Below are 27,154 nucleotides of genomic sequence, written 5' to 3'. Positions count from 1 at the left end.
GAGGTTGAAGTCACCTAGGATTATGTTATTGGCATTGAAGAGTGAGCAGTGAGTCACCAGGTCTGATAGGTGTTCGTGGAAGGAGAGTGTGTTGCCGGAGGGTCGTAGAGGAGGTGACAATGTGTTGTTTTATTGTTCTTCATCGTTATAGTAGTGCTATGATATTCAAATGTGTTTTAGGTTGAGGTGACCGTTTCCATTATTGTAATGGTACTCTTGTGGTTTATGGCTAGGTCACCGCCTTGTTGATCCTTTCTGTCTTTCTTGATGATTTAGAACCCAAGATGGACTAGTAGGTCAGGATGTATGACGTTACAACGCATGCTTTTACCACGCATGCTGTTACAACGCAAGTATTACAACGCAAACCTTTACAACGCATAGTGCTTTGGGGTGCTGGATAGTGAATAGTTTAATTTACTATTCCAACTCCAGTCCCCGTGGACACTAGGGATAGTAAATTAAATCTATTCCCTATCCTAGATAGGTAGGATGATTCATTAAGTCGATTCAATTCAATTCTTTCTTTATTCGTCCTTCCAGAGACAGGATATAAAAGATACACATAGATATAAACGTCATATAACATAAATCTTGTCACAGCAAACACAAACTCATTTTCCATTTAAAACGAATGCAACAGCTCACAAATACAGTACGTTTTCTCGAAACTAAAGTGGCAGTGCAAAACCCTTGGGTTTGTAAGTAGCAGCAAATTTATGAGATGTGAACTAAAGTGACAGTGCAAAATGCTTAGGTTCGTAAATAGCAGCAATGATCATCTAGTTGTGGAACAAAGAGAGACAACCGCAGTCATCAACAGCAGCAATTATTATCAAAAAATACACAAATATTGAAATCGGGTCTAAAAAGGAGTTACCAAATCAGGTAAACATTTTTAGCAGCAATACCAATGCATTCCATACAGAAAGTGATCAAATACATTACAATTAAAAAAGCATACTCCTTCTCTTTGCTAAAATGCCCTTCAAAAAGCTGCCAACAGATTCATTAAGTCAAGTTTCTTCGATGAATGCAATATCGATGTCAAGGTTGCCAGTTCAGTTGCATTTTTGGAGGCGGATCTACAGTTTGTGGGGAAGCAGTTGATATTTCTAGGGTTGTTGTGCTTCTGAGAGTGGGTGCCCTGGAGATATCCATGTGGTGTGCTGGTGGTCTGACTGTTTTCCTAGGTGGTATGAAGTTTCTGTCAATACCAGTGACCGACTCATTGTCGAAATGGTTTCCGACCGACTCAGATTCGGGGAACAGACGGACCGATTGCGATGTTTCCAAACACTGTTCGATCGGACTCCCATTGACTTCAGTGGGAGCACGTGTTCCGACCGGCAACATTGGCTCCCACTGACAAAAACGGGGGTTGCAGAAAATCTTGCACCCTGTCGCAGGCACGCAATGGAGCCAGCCACACTGTGCATGGTTGGGAAGAGGGGTCCCTTGGGTATCCCCACATGCCTCAACTGGAGCCCTCTGGGTGAAGGTGGGCCTACTACGGGCCCCCAAAGCTGGTTTTCGACAGCTATTCTGTGTCAGACAAACCGAGTCAGAAAGGCTGTCCGAATCCGACATCGCAATACATCAATCGGAAACACAGTCCGTAGAGCCGTACAAGTTGGAGGTTTTGATTATGTTTAGGTGGTTTGTAAGGATGTACTCCATTTCACAGGTCGGGTAGGGTAGAAGATGCGATCTGTTTTCTCTTGACCATTGGAGGCGATGTAGTAAAGATCTGTTATGAGTGTTTCATGATGTTGTTTGATCAGATTATGTTTGAATGGTTTGGGAGCGGCAGCTGAGAGGTTCAGGGGGAGTGGAAACATTTCTAATGAACAAGTTTCTGCCCTAAGATACCTTAGGTCCTATTCTTTACTTACCTGCCCACTATTTGGATTCCTTGGAAGACCACTACATTGATGTGCAACCAGGAACTCCAGCTTTGCCATGATATTCCCATATAGGTAATGAATGTCTTTTCTTACGTCTGTGTCCTACCTACCCTATAATATGAAGTGCTCTGGTACCCTCTAGGGTCATGTTCACGCGATATAAAACGTTATAAAAAAACAAAATGTAGAAGGAGTTCGGGGCAAGTGGTATAATGTGTAATGACGTTGGGTAGGGGTTGCTGTGGAGACAGGCATTATGCTAGGACCAGTGGGACAAGTGTATGCGGGGTGAGTACTACTCGTTAAGCCCCAAGAAGCGGCCTGCCGGACCTAGGTGTTAGAGTAATGGGAGCTGACAGAAAGTCAGGGGACCCCTTCATAAGCATATCAAGTTTATTTTATTTCTTCCGATTTCTCCTATGAGAGGGCTGGTATATTAGATTCATAGAGTTAGTGCAGTAGACAGGTGACGTAAAGGGTTAAAAACAGTGGAGATGAGGTTGCCTGATCAAAGATGCTCGCTGGGTTTGTGTAGTCCTCTTTTAGTTTCACTCCCACACCTCTCCACCTCTCCTTTCTCTTTTTCTAACCCTGATCCCTTTTCTTCACCTCTCTAAATATCTTACCTCTGTTCCTCTGCCCTATTCCTTTTCCCTTATCATCAGCTTATTTGCCTCTATCTTTTTTTGTTTCACACAAACACATATCTCTCTCTAAACCTTCTTTTCCATTTCAGCCCACTCTCTCCACCTCAACCATCTCTCCACCTCAACCATCTCTCCACCTCAACCATCTCTCCACCTCAACCATCTCCCCACCCAACCATCTCTCCACCTCAAACATTTCTCCACCTCAACCATCTCTCCACCTCAACCATCTCTCCACCTCAACCATCTCTCCACCCAACCATCTCTCCACCTCAACCATCTCTCCACCTCAACCATCTCTCCACCTTAACCATCTCTCCACCTCAACCATCTCTCCACCCAACCATATCTCCACCTCAACCATCTCTCCACCTCAACCATCTCTCCACCTCAACCATCTCTCCACCTCAACCATCTCTTCACCTCAACCATCCCTCCACCTCAACCATCTCTTCACCTCAACCATCCCTCCACCTCAACCATCTCTCCACCTCAACCATCTCTCCACCTCAACCATCTCTCCACCTCAACCATCTCTCCACCTCAACCATCTCTCCACCTCAACCATCTCTCCACCTCAACCATCTCTCCACCTCAACCATCTCTCCACCTCAACCATCTCCCCACCCAACCATCTCTCCACCTCAAACATTTCTCCACCTCAAACATCTCTCCACCTCAACCATTCTACCATCTCTTCACCCAACCATCTCTCCACCTCAACCATCTCTCCACCTCAACCATCTCTTCACCTCAACCATCTCTCCTCCTCAACCATCTCTCCACCTCAACATTTCTCCACCTCTAACATCTCTCCACCTCACCATTCTACCATCTCTTCACCCAACCATCTCCCACCTCAACCATCTCTCCACTTCACCATCTCTCCACCTCAACCATCTCTCGCACCTCAACCATCTCTCCACCTCACCATCCTTCACTCAACCATCCTCCACCTCAACCTCTCTTCACCTCAACCATCCCTCCACCTCAACCATCTCTCCACCTCAACCATCTCTCCACCTCAACCATCCTCCACCTCAAGCCATCTCTCCACCTCAACCATCTCTCCCCTCAACCATCTCTCCACCTCAACCATCTCTCCACCTCAACCATCTCTCCACCTCAACCATCTCCCCACCCAACCATCTCTCCACCTCAACCATCTCTCCACCTCAAACATCTCTCCACCTCAACCATTCTACCATCTCTTCACCCAACCATCTCTCCACCTCAACCATCTCTCCACCTCAACCATCTCTCACCTCAACCATCTCTCCACCTCAACCATCTCTTCACCTCACCATCTCTTCACCTCAACCATCTCTTCACCTCTACCATCTCTCCACCTCAAACATCTCTCCACCTCAACCATTCTACCATCTCTTCACCCAACCATCTCCTCCACCTCAACCATCTCTCCACCTCAACCATCTCTCCACCTCAAACATCTCTCCACCTCAACCATTCTACCATCTCTTCACCTCAACCATCTCTCCACCTCAAAGATTTCTCCACCTCAACCATCTCTCTACCTCAACCATCTCTTCACCTCAACCATCTCTCCACCCAACCATCTCTCCACCTCAACCATCTCTCCACCTCAACCATCTCTCCACCTTAACCATCTCTCCACCTCAACCATCTCTCCACCCAACCATATCTCCACCTCAAACCATCTCTCCACCTCAAACCATCTCTCCACCTCAACCATCTCTTCACCTCAACCATCTCCTCACCTCAACCATCCCTCCACCTCAACCATCTCTCCACCTTAACCATCTCTCCACCTCAACCATCTCTCCACCTCAACCATCTCTTCACCTCAACCATCTCTTCACCTCAACCATCCCTCCACCTCAACCATTCTCTTCACCTCAACCATCTCTTCACCTCAACCATCTCTTCACCTCAACCATCTCTCCACCTCAAACATCTCTCCACCTCAACCATCTCTTCACCTCAACCATCTCTTCACCTCAACCATCTCTTCACCTCAACCATCTCTCCACCTCAACCATCTCTCCACCCAACCATATCTCCACCTCAACCATCTCTCCACTTCACCATCTCTCCACCTCAACCATCTCTTCACCTCAACTATCTCTCCACCTCAACCATCTCTCCACCTCAACCATCTCTCCACCTCAACCATCTCTCCAACTCAACCATCTCTCCAACTCAACCATCTCTTCACCTCAACCATCTCTCCACCTCAACCTTCCCTCCACCCAACATCTCTCCACCTCAACCATCTCTTCACCTCAACCATCTCTCCACCTCAACCTTCCCTCCACCCAACCATCTCTTCACCTCAACCATCTCTCCACCTCACCCATCTCTCCACCCCAACCATCTCTCCACCCCAACCATCTCTTCGCCTCTTTCTCTGGGGAATGTTTTTCAACTTTAACAAAGAAACAGTAAAACTCCTCAGAGCAGAGATTCGTTTTTTTGCTGTTACAACAAGGAGACCAATAGTCAAGGGAGTTACATTTGTGATTCCAAATATTCTTCAACTCAGCCTACAATTTCAAGCACTGTGGGCAAAGGCGCTATTTTATTACTAGGCACTACTACGCTGAACATCTAACAAGTCACCACAGCGGGAGAGGAACAAGCTGGTTAGACACTGAACCCCGCATACAATGATGTTGTTGCAAGTAACAAAAATCTTTATCCAAACTCAAAAAGAAATGACTTTATCAATGCTTGTTCAAGATTTCTTTGGTCCAGTATGCTGATGGACTCTAGCAGGCTTAAGCTTCCGTCTGTTTTGACGTGTACGTGTTTGAGAAGATGGTGACATCTCTTCACGCCTGCCCTTCTGACTGCAGTGCACTGTGGTGTGTGGCTGTGTACATGCGTGCACGCACGGGTGCGTATAACCTGTCATGGTACAGTTAGCTTAGGCGGTTAATGTCCCTGCAGTGCGCTGTGGTGTGTGGCTCTGAACACACGTGCACGCATGTGTCCCCATAGTGTGAGGTTCTGACAGGCTCACGCCCCAGGGGGAGCTCAGAGGCTCAGCTGCCTGCAGAGGGGCCCCTCAGATGCCCCTGGGGCTCCTGTGTCCCCCTCATACATGGTGACCTTTCTCCCCGCCCGCCCTCCTGCCTGTAGTGTATTGTGGTGTGTGGCTCTGCACACATGTGCACGCATGTGTCCCCATAGTGTGAGGTTCTGACAGGCTCCAGCCCCAGGGGGAGCTCAGAGGCTCAGCTGCCTGCAGAGGGGCCCCTCAGATGCCCCTGGGGCTCCTGTGTCCCCCTCATACATGGTGACCTTTCTCCCCGCCCGCCCTCCTGCCTGCAGTGTATTGTGGTGTGTGGCTCTGCACACATGTGCACGCATGTGTCCCCATAGTGTGAGGTTCTGACAGGCTCCAGCCCCAGGGGGAGCTCAGAGGCTCAGCTGCCTGCAGAGGGGCCCCTCAGATGCCCCTGGGGCTCCTGTGTCCCCCTCATACATGGCGACCTTTCTCCCCGCCCGCCCTCCTGCCTGCAGCGTATTGTGGTGTGTGGCTCTGCACACATGTGCACGCATGTGTCCCCATAGTGTGAGGTTCTGACAGGCTCCAGCCCCAGGGGGAGCTCAGAGGCTCAGCTGCCTGCAGAGGGGCCCCTCAGATGCCCCTGGGGCTCCTGTGTCCCCCTCATACATGGTGACCTTTCTCCCCGCCCGCCCTCCTGCCTGCAGCGTATTGTGGTGTGTGGCTCTGCACACATGTGCACGCATGTCTCCCCATAGTGTGAGGTTCTGACAGGCTCCAGCCCCAGGGGGAGCTCAGAGGCTCAGCTGCCTGCAGAGGGGCCCCTCAGATGCCCCTGGGGCTCCTGTGTCCCCCTCATACATGGTGACCTTTCTCCCCGCCCGCCCTCCTGCCTGCAGTGTATTGTGGTGTGTGGCTCTGCACACATGTGCACGCATGTGTCCCCATAGTGTGAGGTTCTGACAGGCTCCAGCCCCAGGGGGAGCTCAGAGGCTCAGCTGCCTGCAGAGGGGCCCCTCAGATGCCCCTGGGGCTCCTGTATCCCCCTCATACATGGTGACCTTTCTCCCCGCCCGCCCTCCTGCCTGCAGCGTATTGTGGTGTGTGGCTCTGCACACATGTGCACGCATGTGTCCCCATAGTGTGAGGTTCTGACAGGCTCCAGCCCCAGGGGGAGCTCAGAGGCTCAGCTGCCTGCAGAGGGGCCCCTCAGATGCCCCTGGGGCTCCTGTGTCCCCCTCATACATGGTGACCTTTCTCCCCGCCCGCCCTCCTGCCTGCAGCGTATTGTGGTGTGTGGCTCTGCACACATGTGCACGCATGTCTCCCCATAGTGTGAGGTTCTGACAGGCTCCAGCCCCAGGGGGAGCTCAGAGGCTCAGCTGCCTGCAGAGGGGCCCCTCAGATGCCCCTGGTGTAAAAAGTTCAATCGGGTCGGGGACAATCGATATTTGCCCGGCGGTATTGCCTCTGTGACCCCCTAGTTATTTAAATCAATGAAGAGGCAGGCGCTGGAGACTGGAAAGCAGGAAACAAGGTTTTTTTATTCTCTCCGGAGGAGAACACAACGAAACGGACAGAAGGTATCGTTCTGAGGTGCTCTAACTTACGTTTGGGGCCTGGCCCCTTATATACAGTGTTTATGGTTTTTATTACAGTTTACATATATGTGACAAAGCTTTGATATACGGAAGACATACCCGGAATCCCCCCTTTGGGGCCCGTTCCCACACACATTTACAGTTGAAATCCCCACCCTAGTCATAACAGGTGATGAGTATCACGCAGCTGGATATTCCGCCGATTCACGGAATGTGGGGGGTTTGATCGGATCTCATGGAGTGGGGGGCTTTGATCAACCCGGGGATCCTTTGATGGGGGAGGCTTCCTATTGTACGGGGAGGGGCAAGGAATGGTATCGGCAGAGCTGGGTGTCGGCCTGGGGACGGGGAAGACAAAACGGGCACACAGGGGAAAAAGGGGGTTTGCATCTAAGGGCCGGAGATCATGAAAGGAAAGCAGGGAGGCGTCGCGCTGGGAACAGGATGAGAGCCTGGGGCAGAGCAGCGCCGAAGAGGGGTTTATGACTCAAGGCAGGTGCAAGCAGGGGGTGGTCAGCGTGCGGGCTTAGCGAAGGCAAAGGGCTATGTCAGGGGCCAGCGGCATGCAAAAGGGTTTGCTCTGATCGGGGCATCTTAAAATGGCGGGCGCGCACGACAAAAGTGTGGCATCGGGGAAGAGGCAAGATGGCGCAGATAATGTTCACCAAAACGCACTAATTTTCCACAGTCCTCCCTTTAACATATTCAAGACATCTTGCTGGTTCATTTCCTATTCGGTGCTACGGTGGTGAGTATGAGAAAGAAAACGGTAGGAACCCTAGATGAAAAGAGTTGTAAATAATACATTTTTAGGTTTCTAGTTTTTAGGAGGTGCACCTATTTGATAAACTTTGATAAACTTGTTCAGCAGGAAAGTCATAGGAATGCAATACAAAAAACGGTTCTGCAGCGAGAGCAGCAAGTATATATCATAACGTGAACTGGCAGGTTATTACATATTTCGGATTCGGATTGGAGCAGGATCAATACAATGGCGGCTGGGAGAGAAATGAGGCGTAGCAAAACGGTGGTTGAGGATGTCGAATGTTCGAAGTTTTATGAGTTCTCATTGTTCTTTGTGGTCTTTCGTTGGCGCTGTTGAGCACCGGCGGTGGAGCTACAAGTCCAGCTCTGTTCTAAGTTCTGCGTTGCAGGGCACGACCCTTTCCTCGCGTTTCTGGTCGGAAAGGTCCTTTTTCGCCCTGTGTCCTTTGGGGTGATTGTCAGAAAGTTCCGATGGAAGAAGAGCGTTCAAAAACAGTCCATAGGGTAGGTCAGAGGAAAAAGGGGGATGGAGCAAGGCCAAATTGGGAACAAACTAGGGGAACGAGAGACTTCAAATGGGCGGGCGTGCGACGGAATTCAGAGAGCGGGGACTTGTCGAAAGGCACTGGACGTTGAGCAGGGGCATCAGGTCGACCCTTTCTTTTCATGCTGTCGAAAACAGTGCCTCGTCCTGCAGCTCCTTTCAGTCGTGGTCTCGCCTTGGCTAATGTCGCAGGTGTCCCTTAGTCGGCAGTCGGGCCTCGTGCTCCCACATCCGGTCCTTCTCTCCTCCAACAGCAGTACCCTTAAACAAGTTTGAAAAGACAGTCTTTAGAAAATTTGCAGATGAAGATAATCAAAAAGTCTATTTTTCTCCCAGCTCCAGGTAAAGAATGAAAAAGTCCGTTACATTTAATGTTCACAACCGGCGTATGAATGACCGGTGGCGGACCTGTTGGATTTACTATGACTTTCCTTCATAATCATTTATTACAGGCATGACAGTTCATCTGATGGTAACCCACCTTCGGGAGACAAATCTGGCAAAGATATGCCGTTCTCTAGAGTTTCACATTTACAAAAGGGTACAGTGAGTCGTCAACATGGTACTACACAGATATTTTGCTGAGGGACGAACATGGCTAAACATTTCCTTTCTATCGGTGCATCCTGTTTTTCAACTACTGCGGGGTTCATTTTGATGATTTCTTTACCTTGGTCTAGTCTGTTAACCTTGTAAAACATCATTCTGGGTCCTACGTAACCTTTTACAGCCCGGTTACTTAACTAGGGAGGACAGGGGTTTTATGGGAAACAACCAGGGACATAGACAGGGGAGGTAACGGGGGTGATCGTTTTTCTGGTTTGGGTATTGCGACGTTTCGGGGAGGGGAGGGTCGCGTATTCTGAGGTCCTTGTTTTATACTATAGGAGCCGTTGACATGTAGTTCCCTCATTTCGGGCCAGATTAGGGAACCTCTGTCGTCTTACCTGTCCTTTCCCTTACGGCCCAACCTGGGTTCATTTGACTTCAATCGGAAAAGGAGAGGTAATGACGTGGCCTCAGGGTGATTGTATTAAAGACAAGCGTTTGTGCAAATACTGACGGTATTTGAAGCCAATTAGGTGGTGTGCTAGGGGTGGCAATCTGCCAATTTCGGGGCTAACCACTCGGGAGAGTGGTAGTGCAAAAAATAGAGAGAGAGAGAGAGAGAGAGAGAGAGAGAGAGAGAGAGAGAGAGAGAGAGAGAGAGAGAGAGAGAGAGAGAGAGAGAGAGAGAGAGAGAGAGAGAGAGAGAGAGAGAGAGAGAGAGAGAGAGAGAGAGAGAGAGAGTGCAACGGCAGGCTAAATAGTACACGTGCAACAGTGCATTCAAGGAAGGCTATTTAGTGCATTACACAGTAAAGGGTATTCACGAGTCCGCGTTAGAATCTTGTAATCATGCAGTTTGAGCATTAGACAGGGTAGAGGGGACGTGCTTTGAGAAAAGGAAAGAAGAAAAAGGGGGGTACCATTTTGTCGCACTTTCTCGCATTCTCGGTCCTTTGACCAGTTGGGTCAACGCCTCGGTCACACACACACACACATTCCCTCACAGTTTCGCATCATACGTGACATGGGTTCATTCTTCCGGTCTGGTTTAAGGGTGGTCACTTTTTATCAGGTTGTGCTAATTTTTCGGGTTTGTTCGATACGTGAGTAGTTTGCAGGCGTGCTTAGACACCACCCTGCGGCGCTAGTCCGTTTCGTGTATTTAGACATGGCAAGGTCTCAGATCTTCGCCACACCTCGGCTGTAATTTCTGACGTAACCTGCAGAGGGAGGAAAAGAGGGGGGGGGGGGTGGGGGAGACAGCATTCGCGCGCATTCAAATACATGGATTCATAAGTCCTTTACTTACCTCTTACTCGTCTTTCCTCCTTGGGGCAGGGTCCCCGGGGATATAGTTTTCGGAGTCGGGGGGGGTAGTGTGTTCATGTAGGGCGTGTGCGGGAAAACATAAAAAGGAAACCAGAGGTGCCTAGTGCGAGGTATCTAGTCAAAGGATATATCTCACTATCGGGATCCTTAAACCTCTTTCAACGCCGTGGCGTTCTAAAGTTCTTCGGTTCTTGGGTCCCTGCTACTTTGGAACGTTGTATTTTACAATATTTACATTATTTCATTTCACCCTCCTTTTACCTTCCCTCATTTACACCATTCGTTTTACCCATCCTTGGAAGTCAAGGTCTTCCTCTACGCGAGAGTTCATGAGTCAGTCGCGTACTTTTAAGGCCGAGTGTCGTGTTGTCGATCCGATCCGTCCTCCAGGGCTGGGCAACCATCTTCCTTTAACCTTAAAGAGAGAGCAGAGTAGGGTGCACAGAAAAAGAACTTTCCTACCCATCCCATATTGTTTTAAAATAAAGCATGCAATACCCGTCCATAGTTTCAAAGACTTTATTTTGCAAATTCATTTCAGCATATGGATTAGGAGGGTGTGGTCGTATTTGGTCGGTCGTGGCAATGGCTAAAGTGCGTACAGTGGGGGGTGTCGTTTGCAACAATAAAAACATCGGAAAGTTTTACTCTTCATTTGTAAGAGACTAAAACGTCTATTAATTGGCTGGGGGTTCGGGGGCATATATTTTCATAATTTAGAAGCATAATCATAACAGTTGTAATCAGATTTCCTATATGCATACCGTACGTGTGCGTCGTAAATGAGGTTTACATCAGTTATAAAAATACAATACATTGTACATTCGTAATCAACATGTGTAACGGGGATCTTTTCACACTATTCGTCGAGTGAGTTCTCTTCGTCTTTTCTAGCCAAGTGTACAAAGGATCATATAAAATCTCAGAACATCAAGTTTATATTAGTGCGAAGGAACACCACGAGGTGTTCGTAAGTTCCGATTGATACCAGCGCCATTTTGGGCGGGGCCGGCTCAGTCCGGAAGCAGCATCAGGGGGAAATGTTTCCATTACTGGCAGTTTGGACCAGAGTCCTTTTCGGCAGTTCTAGAATTCACGCTAACAGAAGGTGTGGCAATGTCATGTTTGTTTCGTTGGCGATCGAGGCAGCCGTTCCTTACCGGAAACCTGCAAAGGCCGAAGGTTCCGCCGAGGACCTTTGTATGATCTTCAAGGCTGCGGAGATGCTGTCGGAGATGGGGGCTCGTGCTCCATGGGACAAATGTTCGAGTTGTATGGCTGGCCAAAGTTACTCTAGTGGCCGGGGCCCGCCTTCCAGCGGATCCAGACGCCATTTTGAGGCCCTACAGGGGCCACTCTCGTCGAGTTTGCAAGAATGGAAGAGACCCTTCGGAGTGAAAGGAAGAGGTCCCTGTTTTGTGAGAGCGGGACGTTCAGCTGGGGTGCAGCTGTGATGCCCCCACCTGGGGGCGAGGGAGACTCGTTCACATCGTCTCCTTCTCCCGGTGCACTCCATGCCGCTGCTTTTCATCGCCCCGCATGAAGGCCTCTCCACATCCGGTGTTCCCCAAGTGCCACCATTGTACGTTCGGTGCTGCGCAAATACTGGGGTGCCACCATGGTGTGTCCGGTGCTGTGGAAGTATGGGCACCATCGCCTGACTGGGGGTGTTCGGCGTCGGGCTGGGGGCTGGGAAACCTCCTACCGGTGGAGGTGGGAGAGGCTCGTCCGCGTCGCCTCTCCCTCCCAGCCCAACTTGGACAGATTGTTGTGGAGGTACGTGCAGGACATCCCGCCGTCCAGGACTGCTGCGGCTGTGAAGGAAGAGGTGCCTCGTTCTCCTCTGGACATGTGGCGGGACTACCTTAGTCTTTCCAGGCCCGTTGCGGCCGGCCAAGGAGACATGTGGCGGGACTACCTGCAAATGCCCAGGCTGCGGGTTCCTGCCTCTCCTCCGGCTCCCCCATACGTTAAGATTTCCTGACCAAGAGTTGGCGGCGGGGCTCGCCTTATATGGGTTGCCGTTGGTTGGGCGTAGCCGTAACCCTGCCCTACTTTGGAAGGTTCCAGAAGGGGGGGGGATGTTCTGTTTGACTTTCATTTTCTACAGTTTATCGTTATTATTCCTTGTTTGTTGTGTTAAATTAAAAGTTCAAGTTTATTAATGGTCTACGGATGTTGCTTTTACCATTTCTTTCTTTTCAGGTTGTTTTTATGCTAGGTTTCTGCTAACAGAGGTTGAGTAACACAGAAACACGTGCAGGGGGATGACGCAGATTCGCACATTACATACACACAAACTCAGACGGGGGACAGTACAAGTACGACATACAAAGACCCAAGACAAATATAAAAACAGTTATTGGTCATAATTATCTCTTTCCGTCTGTGAATTTTAAACGAGGCTGGGTTCCTGTCTTGACATTGTCCGACCTAGGAGAACTTGATCGTGCCGCTGAGATTTTCCTGGCGAAATCTGTGCCATCGGGCATAATCAAACGTGGTGGTTCTGTCTGGTCTGTCTATGTAAGTCGGGTTCTTCTCAGTCTCGCGCCTTTTCTCGTACTGTCGGTCTGTCGTTCTTGTCGGCCCTTTGCCTTTACTCACGCTCAGTAGAGTCGGGCATTGGGCTTTCCAGTGTCCGACATACCTACAAAAAGCGCATTGGTCTGACCCTAAGTCTGGTCGTCCTTTGCGTAGTGTCGGGGGATAAGTTGTGGGTAGCGGTGTCCTGGGGTTGTCCTGTCGGTATATTTCCCTACTTGGTTTATCCTCGTCTTTTCTCTGTCGTTTCGTAGCCTCTCTGCGCCACATACCGAGACTGTCGAGCATAATTGGCGTCGTCTTATTATTTCGAAGGGCTATTTCTAACGTTTCTATTTTATCAAGGTCAAAGGATCCTGCCAGTGGCCACTGTTTGTCTTGGCTATCTTCGGTATACCTGTGCCATAATTTATTATAAGCTATGGTGACTAACCCATAGTTTATGAACATGTCCTTATTAGGGGTGCCTTCCAGTGGAGCTATATGGTCCACCTCTAACACCCGGTCCGGGCAAAACAGGCTATTTATCAATGGGGAGAAGACAGACATGACGGCTCGTAACGAGGGACTAAAAAGTCAGCACTGCCTATCTTATCACTAGGTGCAAAGACTAGACAGAATATTTCTATTCTACGTTGTTTGCAGGTAGTGAATACCTCATGGATCCAAAAAAACCAAAAGACCAACAAAATAACAATGGGGAGAATGAGTAGGTCCGCAAAGATCTGCGTCACCTACCCTTTTCACTATCTGCAAAAAGGGTGGTCTCTTCCCTACTTGCAGACAGGGAATCTCCAGGAAACAATAGTTTGCGAACAACAGTTCAGTTTCAAGCAATTATTGAGTGGGGGAGAAAAAGAACAAGCACGGCTGCTACCCTACTTATCCTCCACTGCTTGCAAAGGGAGAGGGAGCCTGTTGTTTCTCCGTTTGCAGACAGTGAATCTCTAAATAAAAATAAACAAGGCAATACTAGTATTTTTGAACAATCAAGCAATCAAAACAAATTCTTTCGCAATTTGTCGTGGCAACACCACCTTACCCGGACCATGTGGACAGTTTCTTGTCTTCCGAATCCAGCGCCCGATCGTCCTCTTTTTCTCGTATTTCTCACGGCACTCCTGATGGTTCCCAGTCAGGACCGTAGATCACTCGAGAGAGGTCTGCTCGGAACTAGTGAAGTTCGGATGATCGGCTGCCAGACGAGGGTCTATTGGGCAAGAGCTCTCCCGATCGTTGCAGTCGTTCACTCTGTCGTCGGGACCTCTCCCACTGGATCCACGAGTCGCTGATGGGCCCCACGCTTGGGACGCCAATTGTAAAAAGTTCAATCGGGTCGGGGACAATCGATATTTGCCCGGCGGTATTGCCTCTGTGACCCCCTAGTTATTTAAATCAATGAAGAGGCAGGCGCTGGAGACTGGAAAGCAGGAAACAAGGTTTTTTTATTCTCTCCGGAGGAGAACACAACGAAACGGACAGAAGGTATCGTTCTGAGGTGCTCTAACTTACGTTTGGGGCCTGGCCCCTTATATACAGTGTTTATGGTTTTTATTACAGTTTACATATATGTGACAAAGCTTTGATATACGGAAGACATACCCGGAATCCCCCCTTTGGGGCCCGTTCCCACACACATTTACAGTTGAAATCCCCACCCTAGTCATAACAGGTGATGAGTATCACGCAGCTGGATATTCCGCCAATTCACGGAATGTGGGGGGTTTGATCGGATCTCATGGAGTGGGGGGCTTTGATCAACCCGGGGATCCTTTGATGGGGGAGGCTTCCTATTGTACGGGGAGGGGCAAGGAATGGTATCGGCAGAGCTGGGTGTCGGCCTGGGGACGGGGAAGACAAAACGGGCACACAGGGGAAAAAGGGGGTTTGCATCTAAGGGCCGGAGATCATGAAAGGAAAGCAGGGAGGCGTCGCGCTGGGAACAGGATGAGAGCCTGGGGCAGAGCAGCGCCGAAGAGGGGTTTATGACTCAAGGCAGGTGCAAGCAGGGGGTGGTCAGCGTGCGGGCTTAGCGAAGGCAAAGGGCTATGTCAGGGGCCAGCGGCATGCAAAAGGGTTTGCTCTGATCGGGGCATCTTAAAATGGCGGGCGCGCACGACAAAAGTGTGGCATCGGGGAAGAGGCAAGATGGCGCAGATAATGTTCACCAAAACGCACTAATTTTCCACACTGGGGCTCCTGTGTCCCCCTCATACATGGTGACCTTTCTCCCCGCCCGCCCTCCTGCCTGCAGCGTATTGTGGTGTGTGGCTCTGCACACATGTGCACGCATGTGTCCCCATAGTGTGAGGTTCTGACAGGCTCCAGCCCCAGGGGGAGCTCAGAGGCTCAGCTGCCTGCAGAGGGGCCCCTCAGATGCCCCTGGGGCTCCTGTATCCCCCTCATACATGGTGACCTTTCTCCCCGCCCGCCCTCCTGCCTGCAGCGTATTGTGGTGTGTGGCTCTGCACACATGTGCACGCATGTCTCCCCATAGTGTGAGGTTCTGACAGGCTCCAGCCCCAGGGGGAGCTCAGAGGCTCAGCTGCCTGCAGAGGGGCCCCTCAGATGCCCCTGGGGCTCCTGTGTCCCCCTCATACATGGTGACCTCTCCCCGCCCTCCCTCCTGACAGCAGTCTCACCCCTGGTCATGCGACCGTCACATGTCCGCCGAGTGTTGCACACATCCATCCCTCCCCCCCACCCCCCGCCCCCGCCTCCTCCGCTTTCCTGCAGATAACAACAGCACTTCCGTCCGTTGCTCTCAGGGCTGCATTTGCCCCGCGGCCCCGTGCGCGATGCTTCTAGCGCCTCGCCGGTCCTCCTAGGCGCTATCATAGTCCCCGGCCTTGGATCGGACGTCAGAAAGTGCGGGGAACTTTAACGGTAATGTAGTATTTCTAATCAGACCTGGCCTGCGTCCTTGGGGGTGCAGTAAATGCCTCCAACTCTACACAACGAGGGAGTCTATTCACACAGTGCATTTTGAAGATTTTACAGCTTCATTCAAAGGCTCTCAGTGACCCATGTGACCCCCCCTGACACTTGAGTCTGGACACTCCGCCCCGACAGAGGGGGTGCACTCACAGGTAGACACCTGCCAGGTGTAAGTGTGGGGGGGCCCCTGGGAGCAGAGAGAAGAGGGTTTGTGGGGGTGAAGGGGCGGTTTGCACAGGCACAGACCCTCCAACAAAAGAGAGAGCCCGTCCACCTCACCAGCTGCACTTCTACACACACTGCAGCCAAAAACACCCCAAAGACTCGTATATGTACTTCACTCAGGGTGGGAGGAAGTCCGGTCCACACCCGGCCCCCACTGGCACTGCAGCACCCAACATTGAAACCAATGGAGGCAGCGACGTCAAGGAAAACCCCGGAGCAACTCATGGTCAACTAAATAAACTTATTTTAACCTTTAAGTGCATGTACATGTAATTTACTAAAACAACATTGTACATATATTAAACTTACTAACGTTTTTTGTTTAAACTTTAGTAATACTGTAAACAAAAAATATTCTAATTATATGAATTTAAATAAATTGTATACGTAGTGTAAATAATGTTTAAAACATTATCCATGAATATAAATGTCCAAATTAGGTGGCATTGTAATTATATTTGTCTAAAGTAAATTTACTACTTTGGTAGCCACCATCCACAAGTGTAAAGTTACTCACCAGTACAGACCCCCAGCCCCTGAACTCAGGGGGTGAAGTGTTGTGCCTTATGTTATCTCCTTGCTTGCTGCTCAGCCAGTATGTATGTAATGTCTGTATGGAATGTTGAGTGTTGGATGACAGAGTGAATAGAATGTTAGTGTGCCTGGTGTGGATGTGGAATGACAGTTGAAGAGAGAGGGCTGAGCAGTGAACATCCTGTTCCTGGTGGGGTTTTCTTGATTTACTCCTATTCATCTTACTTGAAATAAAGAGCTTCAAGAATCTACATGACCATTCATCATTTTAATACACTACATTTTGGCGACGATTGAAGAACTCACAGCGTGCTACATCCTATTTACAAGGTACCTTCAAGCAATACTACCCTAAAGAGAAGAATTCAATTAAGGTAAAGGACTTTTACACTTCTAAAATTTTGTTATGCTACCTGGCACTTCGAAACCCCACCAGTGACCCCGCAATCGGTCGCCCTAAACTCTCAAGTGCCAGATCTAGCTCAAGGTCACAAACCCAATGAGAATTGTTTGACCTTTAAATTAAAAATACTGTTAAGAAGAATGCCTAACGAGTAAAAGACTATTAAATGTCAAGTACTACTCTGACACTCGCTTACTTGCTACCAAGAAGAAGGGAAAAAACGAGTGGTTTTCATTTAAAATTCAGTTTTGAGGAAGTCTGGGAGGAAGAAATTAAAAAAAGAGTGTCCTATAAGGAAAATACAGTTTGCTGCAACTTTCCATTAGAAAAACGGGTGATTTCCATTAAAAATTCAATCGAGAGGAAGTCTGAAGTTAATTTGGTAACAATAAATGAGCAATCTTACTTTACTCCAACTGCCAACTGCCACGATCTCTGCGCACAGAGAGCTCCTTCCACGGTGAAACCATCCTGCTTATGATGACGTTTGAGAATCTTTGCAAGAGTGCGTGTCACGTCATGACGATCTTTCCCAGCCATCTGCATATTCGTTTCCGTGGTAACCGGAAACAATGCTACGCCATCCATCTTGCGGAGCGCATTCCTCTGACACTCTGCCCGCGCTGGTATTTCATAAGTCACAGCGCCTTTCTCCTTGTGCATATCAACTCGTCTTCACACACGAGGTCAAGTTTGACTCTCCATTTCAATTACAATTTTGCTGACACAGGGGGAGGCAAGTGGAGAGAACGAACGCTGACGCCGTATTTAATTTCCCAGTTCAACTAATACTTTGCTGTGACAGAGCGAGGTAAATAAGGAAGAACAGATACATTTGGGACTTAGTGAGAGAAGTGCTATCGGAAGTCTTCAAATATTGTCATTCTGTCCTTTTCTTTTTACGTGGACCTGTCAAGCCTTGAGGTGTCGCAGCAGATGAAATACTGACAGAGTAATATTCATTCTTCATTCTTTCTACTTGGTTTTCAGTTACTTTAGTCATCATCTTACTACCATCTGCTGGATAAAATCGGTACTCTACTTGTCGTTGCTTCATAGAGCTCTAATTTATACATGGGGGCTCATTTGCTTACTACTTAAAGGTTATGTTATAGGTATTTCAGCATATTTCAGCAATTTACATAACACTGTAAGGCTATAGTAACTGATACAGTTATATCACTAAGAATGCAATGTTTATGATTCATACACCAATTCTTTTTAAGCTGCTTTTCTGTTAATAGGGTTGCAGTGATGTTTAAATAATTTATACAGCTATGTTTAAATAATTTATACTGCTATTTACGTTGGTGCTTTATTTAAAATAATTCTTCCAACCATCTAGTAGGTCTGCTGTTCTGCATTCATTATTATTTTACAAAATGTTATGCAAGGTGTTTTTACAGCTATTCTTATAAGTCTGTATTGCTTCCAATGCTAATTCAGTAATCCAATAGTCCGTATTACGTTTTATGCTTCATACAGTATTTCGAATATGTGTTACTTTCAATGCTTTTTACACTAATTCATATAAGTCTGTTATATGTTTATGCTTCATACAACAATTCAGGTATGCCTATGTTTCGTTATATGCTTTGTACAGTGCTTCAAGCCGGTTTTACTTTCAATGCTTGGTACAGCAATTCGAATGAATCTGTATTACTTTCAATGCTTGATACAGCAGTTAGTCTGTATTGCTTTTATGATTTAATTGATTGTTGTTATTTACATATTACGAATTTAGTGCTGCAAATTTTAGCTTCGTGTTTGATGCTTCTTATTTTGCTGATACTTTAAGTTTAGAGGTTATTTTCTTCGTAGGGTTATTCAGAGCTGGTCTCTATACTTATTCAGTGTGGGGTGTGCGCACGCCCTTCCTACTGTTTTTACCCTACGTAATCCTATTACTTAACTTCAGCAGTGCCTTCTTTACAATTATTCTATACATACATTGGTACTATTGCATTTTACAATTTTAATGTTCCCAAAGGAAGGGGATGTGTTTAACTATATTTGCTTAGTCTAATTTATTCTGGTCTTAATTTGTATATACATATGTATTGCTAGTTCTATCTGTTGTTTCCTTTCGTATTGCTATGTATTATATTATTGTGTTTATTTCCGTTGAAGAAAAGGGGATATGTTGTGCCTTATGTTATCTCCTTGCTTGCTGCTCAGCCAGTATGTATGTAATGTCTGTATGGAATGTTGAGTGTTGGATGACAGAGTGAATAGAATGTTAGTGTGCCTGGTGTGGATGTGGAATGACAGTTGAAGAGAGAGGGCTGAGCAGTGAACATCCTGTTCCTGGTGGGGTTTTCTTGATTTACTCTTATTCATCTTACTTGAAATAAAGAGCTTCAAGAATCTACATGACCATTCATCATTTTAATACACTACATGAAGCATGCAAAGTGCAATTAAAGATTAAACGTGTATTACATTTAAAAATAAATAGCACACATTTTAATGTTTAATATTGATGTAAATTATTGTAAATTGCATTTTTTAATGCAGAACAAAATAACAAAATTACAGCATTAGTAACGTATTTGAATTACATATTTAATTATTTTGAGACAGCTTTTGATTCTGCGTGGAAGCATCGATTTACTTCACTACAGACTACAGGCTCAAGTGTTGGCAGAACAGACAGGGTGGTTTCTAGCTAGGCCCGTGCACTGCGATACCCAAATGTAGGGACGGAAATGAGAAAGGCCTTCGGAGGAAAGTAAGTACAGAAGTCTATCGTCTGCATACAAAACAATACTTTCCTCCGAAGGCCTTTCTCATTTCCGTCCCTACATTTGGGTATCGCAGTGCACGGGCCGACCTAGGGGTTTTATTGCAACGGCAAAAAGAAGCAGGGATAGAAACCACCCTGTCTGCTCTACCTCGCTGGAAGGGGAAGGGGTAAGATAATACCCTGTTAGCCAAGACTTGAGCGTGTAGTCTGTAGTAAAGTAAATCGATGCTTCCACGCATGTGGGGGCCAAATCCCATTTTCTCCAGAACCGCCCCCAGGAAGTCCCATTCTACAGAATCAAAAGCTGTCTCAAAATATGAGGGAAGGAGAGCGCAAGGGGGCATATTACCAACAAAGTGGCGAAGAGAGGCGTCAGCCGCCTTCTTCTCCACTTCGGAAACGCTAGGCTACACCATATTACCAAGGGACACCTTCCTGTACATAAACAAACCTTGGCATTTTGCTTTTTCCATGTGTGCTGCACACATGGAAGAAGCAAAAATGAGGAGAAATGAAGCATTTCTCCTCGTTTCGCCACCTTAAGAACAGGTCTTTCCTGTTCTTAAATTCAGCGCTGCCACCTATTATCGCCTCTCTTGATAATAGGTGGCAGCGTCGAAGTGAATGGGTGTTGCGGTGGAACGCCCACCGCAACACCCACTGCACACTCCCTTCCACGATGAGTTTATCGTGAAAGGGGCCCTATTACCAAGGCAGCTTTATGTCAATAAACGTGGCAATTAACGTGGCTTTAAGCCACGTTAATTGACTTAACGCTGCCTTGATAATAGGGCGATGCAAATATCACTGCATTATCGGCAGAAAAGTGCTGATCACGCGGCGATAAAGGGCTTGATAATATGCCCCAAGGTTCTGTCAGTTCATGAACTCGCGATAGTGCCACGTGCAGTCGCCTAATTAAGTGATGGGTCCTACCATTAGATGTGAAACCGAATTGGTCTGGGTGTAACAATTCAGGTATACTCTTGCAATCTGGTTGGCAAGAACGTTTATGAAAATTAGGGGTGGGCGGAATTTGCGTATTGCGCTACCCAAAGCTCTGCAAAATGGTAAAAAATCTCTGCGAGCGCGCAGAAGTTCAGTGAACACGCAAAATTGCTTGTTCCAGCCGTTCGCGGTGCTTTTTTCCTGTTCGCGAATGCTGTTTGCGTGCTCGGGGAGAAATATCTTGCGAAGACGCATTTTGAAAGCGGAAACAAGCAAAGAATTCAGCAAAGTTGTGGATCGTGACATTTTTGGCAATTCCGCGTTCTCCGCTGAACGCAAAATTACCCAAATTCTGCAAATTCCGCGAGCGCAACGGAATTTACCGCTCATGCCTAATGAAAATGTTTCCCTCCTCATTGATGATGAACATAGTTCCATATGAGTTACAGTGATGTGGGGGTCACCAGCCTTGGGAAGGACCACTATAGACACCACATCCAGCTCTGGGGGATAGTGGCACTGTGGAGCGGCCTCTAAGAACAAGTTTAGGCGATAGGAGAGAATCTTCTGAAATTTCTCGCAGTGTGTTAGTGGGCAGCCATCCTGCCCGGGCATCTTCCTGGCCTTCAGTACTGACTTTGCAGTATGGATTTCATCTCTAGAGATAGGTTCGTCAAGAGCGCTACGATACAGTGGGGATATCCATGGAAGTGGAATATCGTCCAAAATGGGATTTTGTTGTTCACGGAGGGATCGGTAATGCCTTGTGTATAGCCTGCGATAATACTTCTCAAATACCATTGCAATCTCACAAAGTTGTGTCTTAGGGAGCCAGTAATATAAAGTATTTGGGGGATTTTTCTAGTAGCTATATCCCTCGCGGCTAGCCTATAAAGCTGTTTGCTGGCCTTGTCTCTGTGCTCATATACACTTTCCATGGAGGCTCTCCAACATTGGCGTGCTTCATCCTAGAGGTTTGATTGAGCACAGCTCTGTCGATTGCCAGTGTCCTCCACCGCCTCTTGGAAGAGCTATGAACGCTCTGCCATCCCAGGTGGAGGACTTGGTCCTGAAGGTATGTCGTTTCTAGCAAGCAGTCAATCTCTAAACGTTGCACGTAGCCTTTGGCTACCCCACACATGGTTGCCTTCCCCGCATCCCACACAGTGCCAGCCAAGGCTGCGGTCCCACTGTTAATATTGAAGTAACTCCGCAACTCGGAGGTCAAGAGATCCACGCATTGATCATCTTGGAGAAACCAGGCGTTGGGTTGGTTCTCCAGAGAGGTCCTGTGGTGGTCACCAGGGCTCCAAGATCGACCCCCAACTTGTGAATGGTCGGATATACCTTGAGGGAGAAGGTCTAGGTGATTAACACACAGAAGCCATTGGCCAGTAAAAGGTACATTTGTGCCCGTGTTTTGTGGGCCGCTGAGGTATGGTTAGATGTTTTGCCTCAGGTGCCAGGTCTGTCCAATATCGATGAGCTCCAGGGAGTCTGTCCCATTCTTTGATTGTCTAGTCCTCATTAGTCGATGAGACGTGGGGCTGCAGGAGGTGTCTATGGTCAGATCCACAGTGGCGTTAAAATCTCCCCCTATAATCATCCAGCCAGCGGGTGAGTTTTATGATTATGGGAGGGAGAAATGCAAGAGTCTAGGATGCTAGGTGAGGGGGTGTTGTACATGCTCAGAATGTTATAGTGTTTGAGCTCCAGGAGGCTTTCAGAACACACGTTTCTTCCCTTGGATCCTCGCGACGGTGTGGAGAAATGTGAGTGGGAAGGAAATATGCAGTAGGATGGCTGCTCCCCTAGAGCCCTTCACGAAGCCAGTGTCAAGCCCAAAGCTTTGACGGAATGTGCAGCTGGAGCCCACAGCTGAGTTTCTTGCAGCAAGAGTACAGAGTACATGATGTGTCTGGTGTACCTAAGCGCAGTCGTTCCCGTTATACGGTCTAGGAGCCCGTTCACATTCCAAGTTAGGACCAGATGTACCTCAGTGAGATCATTAGTCATATAGGATGGGGCCTTTTATCTTAGCGGGTGGTCCCGGTGGGTGGGTGTGTGAGTGGTGAAGACAGTGTGCCTAACCCTGGGTCTTGTTTGTGCAACATGGGGCTTGATGGCAATAGTGTGCAGGTAGTCAAACCAAATAACAATGCAAACATTTAGTAAACAACACAACCCTCCCAACTACCCCATATCTAAAGCTCCACTGAAGCATCTATCAACTCAAACTACTTGAATAAAAAATATGAAAAGAAACAAAAATATAGTATTTGTGAATCTTGTGAGTATGAATAGCTCTGATCTGCTGCTGTCACAGTTCCACTCTGCCTTACAGGGGTCATGAGGCAGCCTCATCCTGTATTGCAGTGGCCCTGTCAGGCAGGTTGCCTCCAGAGCCAGGGTTTCTATCCAGTTGAGTCGTCTTCATCTGCCGATTTAGCCCTCCATGGTGGCTCACCCATTCTGATCCAGATGTTCTAAGGGAGTTGGAGGCTCCCCGTGTGCTCTTTGAGATCTGGTACGCCGCCGCGGATGGTATTTTGTGACCAGGGAGGGCAGTGAGACAAAAGAAGGGGCAGGACATTCCTCAATGGCCCACCTTTTCAACGGTTTCTCAGTTGCCCATTCCGAAGCCACCTCCGGTGCCTCAAAGAAGTAGAATCGGCCCTTATGGAGCACTTTAAGTTTTTGCTGGGAAAATTCATATATATTGCAATTTAGGAGCCCTGAATTTTTGTTTGACTTCATCGAAGGAGGGCCGTTTCTGTTGTGTCTCTTGGGGATACTCCGGGAATATCATAATGCGAGAGGATTGCTAAACAAGTGTGCCCTTTTTCAGGCTTCCCAGAGGCCCGAGTCTATGCCCCAGTAATTTAGGTACCAGGCAAATATTGGGCACAGGAGAGCACCAATGGGAGTCAAGGATCTTTGAGCTATTTCCATAACGATGCAGCCATGCCTGCAGAAAGTATGCAAGATATGAGGCCTCCATCCCCTCTGGGAAGTCTAGAAACTGGAGGTTGTTGCATCGCGATCTGTTTTCTGCATCTTCAGCTCTCCATTCGAGGTAGGCAGAGGGGTGAGTAGTATAGACACCTTTTTCGTCAGGGAGGGGATGTCGCCATGAAAATCCTGTCTTCTGCCTGGTGACTCTGTGTGTAATGTTGCAAAGGTCCTGACGTTGTAATGAGACATCCATTCTGACCTCCCCAATTTTAATTTCAGCCGATTCTCAGGACGCCTGGATAGCCTGTAGTATGTTTTGGAAATCAGTCAGCTCTATAGTTCAGGGGGCTGTTTGAGCTACACCGCGCTACCCTGGCCCTCCAATGGAGCTTATCATAAATGTAGCTATTTTAGTCAGAGTCTGTGCTCTCCCCTTATCCTTAAACATAGTGCACCACAGGTCTGTGGGGTCACTCAGTGCAATTTGTTAGTGCATTAATGCCCCCCAATTTGCCCACTTGCCCACACTACTGGGGGCAACATGAGTAGCCAACAATAGAACTTTCTTCCCCACATTCAGCAAGGCGGGACGTCATGCCTCATGGCTAGAAAGTGGGATCAGAGAGAGTTATGCCAGTGGCAAGACACATCCTCCTCAGGTCCTGAATAGTAAGGTGGGCTATCGGGGTGGCGTCTTGAAAGGCATTTGTCCTGGGGGACTGTAGAGAGGCTTCAGCTTGGCCTGCTTGCCAGACTGAAGCGGAGGGGAGAAAGCTTCAGATGTGTGTGGTGCCTGGCAACCTCACTCCTGCTCTCTCAGAAGGTGCTGGAAATCTATTGCAGGAAAGGTGGGCCAAGTCCAAGTCAGCGCAGGCCCCGCAAGTGTGGACCGCTTGAGGCTCCATGCAGCCCAGCACTCTACCCCTGCTCAGATCCAAGGCCGCAGTCTGGTGGTGTGCCGTCTGCCCTTCTTCCCCTTCGGGTCTCTCACCTTCTGGAACACCCACGCTCCTTCCATGGAACACCTCCCTGGAGTAGAATAATGCAACACAACAATTTATGGTTCATTGCATTACTCTAGATTCATCAAGCCACACAGGGCCATGCAATCGTACTTTAGTGTTGTGTCGCCCTGTGCCCCCTTTTGCTTGGTGCAAGTGCGATGCAACGCTTTCATAAACATGTCCCTGAAAGTACCTCTGTTAGTGAACCACTTAGTTAGAAAGTGGCATGCTGTGCAGTCAATCAATCAATCTGTATTTGTTTCAAGCACGGCAAACCACCCATGAGTGTATCCAGGTGTTTAGCATGTTATTAGGCACATGTTCCTTGCTGTTTTTTTCATTTTCCACCATTTTTGACCGTTTTATGTCACTTTGAAGCGCTGGTGATGATTGGGAAATTGATGAAAATTGTGATGAGGGATGATTCAAAAGTGCTGAAAATACATTTGGGAACTATTCAGGACATTGCAATCACACCTATATAGTTTTTAAATGATTTTGAAGTATTAAAAATTTTAAACATCATAAGGGAGGCAAGCTGAAATTTTACCCCACTCGGAGTTCCATGACCTCGGACACAAAAGTGACCTTGTCCCCCTGAAATTTAAAATGCTAATTTTCATGTTTATTTGTAAAGCTATTCATTCTGTTTCATTCATTGTGTGTTTATAATGCTCTAATGCCACTTTAACACTCATTTGTTTTCATTTCAATCCATTTTTTAACACTTTGATGCACCATTGATGTTTTTGGACTTAGTCATTTTTTGCTTCAGGGGACTTCAAAAGTGTTTGAAATTCATTTTGGAGGTACACAGAACAGTGCAAATGCAGTTATATAGCATTCATGACACTGCAATTACACCTATATAGTTTATTAATGATTTTGATGCACTAAAATATTTGACCTCCATAAGGGGGAAAGCTGAAATTTTACCCTGCTCGGAGTTCCATGACTTCCGTGACCTTGTCCCCCTGAAATTTAAAATAACAATTTTTAATGTTTTTGTAAAACTAGTCATTCTATATCATTCAATATATGTTCAGCATGCTATTGGGCCACTGTAGCACTTTGTTTTTTTTCATTTTAACCCAATTTTGACCGTTTTTTAACACTTTATGATGTTTTTGGACTTAGTCATTTTTTGCTTCAGCAGACTTCAAAAGTGTTATAAATTCATTTTGGAGGGGCACAGAACACTGCAAATACAGTTATACAGTATTCAGGACACTGCAATTACACCTATATAGTTTTTACATGATTTTGATGCGCTAAAAGTTTTGACCTCCATAAGGGGGAAAGCTGAAATTCTACCCCGCTCGTAGTTCCATGACTTCGGTGACCTTGTCCCCCTGAAATTAAAAATACATTTCTTTTAATGTTTTTGTAAAACTATTCATTCTATATCATTCATTATATGTTCAGCATGCTATTGGGCCACTGTAGCACTTTGTTTTTTTCATTTTAACCCAATTTTGACCGTTTTGTAACACTTTATGATGTTTTTGGACTTAGTCATTTTTTGCTTCAGCAGACTTCAAAAGTGTTATAAATTCATTTTGGAGGGACACAGAACACTTCAAATGAAGTCATATAGCACTCAGAGTTCCACGACCTCGGACACAGAAGTGACCATGTCCCCCTGAAACTGAAAATGCAAATTTTCAACTTTATTTTTATTTTTTGACTCTGTTTCATTCATTGTGTGTTTATAATGCAAGTAAGCCACAATTATTTTTAATTTAATCAATTTTTTTGCATTTTTTCACACTTTGATGCATCTTGAGACAAAGCCATTTTTTGCTTCAGGTACACTTCAAAGGTGATAGAAATTCATTTTGGAGGTGCACAGGACACTACAATTGCACATTTATAGCATTCCAAACACTGCAGTTGCACCTGTACACTTTTTAAATGATTTTGTGTTATATATTTTTTTGACCTCTTGGAGCACATGAAGCACCATAGCCTTCTGTAGAAGAAGTGACTCTGTACCCTGAACAGCTAAAATGTGACAAATATCACTACAACAGGTGGATGGATGCTTGAATTGGGTCTCATACATTGCTGATATATCACCTGAGGTATAATTTGGGTTCCTGATGTCCACAAGGACCCACAAACTGTCATGAGAGTCGATACCGAAAATTAGCAAAAATCGTCAAAAAAACTTTTTTTGACAAGATTTGCTAATTTGTCAAATAGCTCAGACTGGATATCAGAGACACCGTTTTGTGTTCGAGATATAAATGCACTTTTTAGAAAGGTCAGATCTGATGCTTTCATTTGATCTGTCTAACTCTGGTATTATTTGAAGTTTTTTTTCCAGCTTCCAGCCAAGGGAAAAACCTAATATCGTACCCGATTTTGAGCACCTTGGGCTGGGTGGAAGAAGTGACTTTGCCCCCTTAAACCCTAAAACTTCAAAAAGTTACCCCTGGAGTCTAAAAAAGGGTCATAGACACTCCTGCAATGTCATCTGAGGTACACTATGGGGTCCTTGGCTCCAGAACTAGAAATGTGA

The 27,154-nt window shown here is 47.1% G+C and overlaps 1 protein-coding gene across 1 annotated transcript in view; it reads right to left on the bottom strand.

Moving 5' to 3' along the window:
• Positions 1 to 7,070: 7,070 nt before the first annotated feature.
• LOC144766907 (arylsulfatase A-like) overlaps positions 7,071 to 27,154 on the bottom strand; it is a 98,544-nt gene continuing 78,460 nt past the window's right edge. Inside the window, exon 8 of the mRNA XM_078650612.1 lies at positions 7,071 to 8,717. Within this exon, the coding sequence (XP_078506738.1) occupies positions 8,656 to 8,717 (62 nt within the window). The 3' untranslated portion in view covers positions 7,071 to 8,655. The remainder of the gene's footprint in view (positions 8,718 to 27,154) is intronic.

The sequence above is a fragment of the Lissotriton helveticus genome, chromosome 1_1 (assembly GCF_964261635.1).
Source record: "Lissotriton helveticus chromosome 1_1, aLisHel1.1, whole genome shotgun sequence".
Lineage (NCBI taxonomy): Eukaryota > Metazoa > Chordata > Amphibia > Caudata > Salamandridae > Lissotriton > Lissotriton helveticus.
Note: the sequence above shows the minus strand (reverse complement) of the source record. Positions and strands in the feature narration are given on the sequence as shown.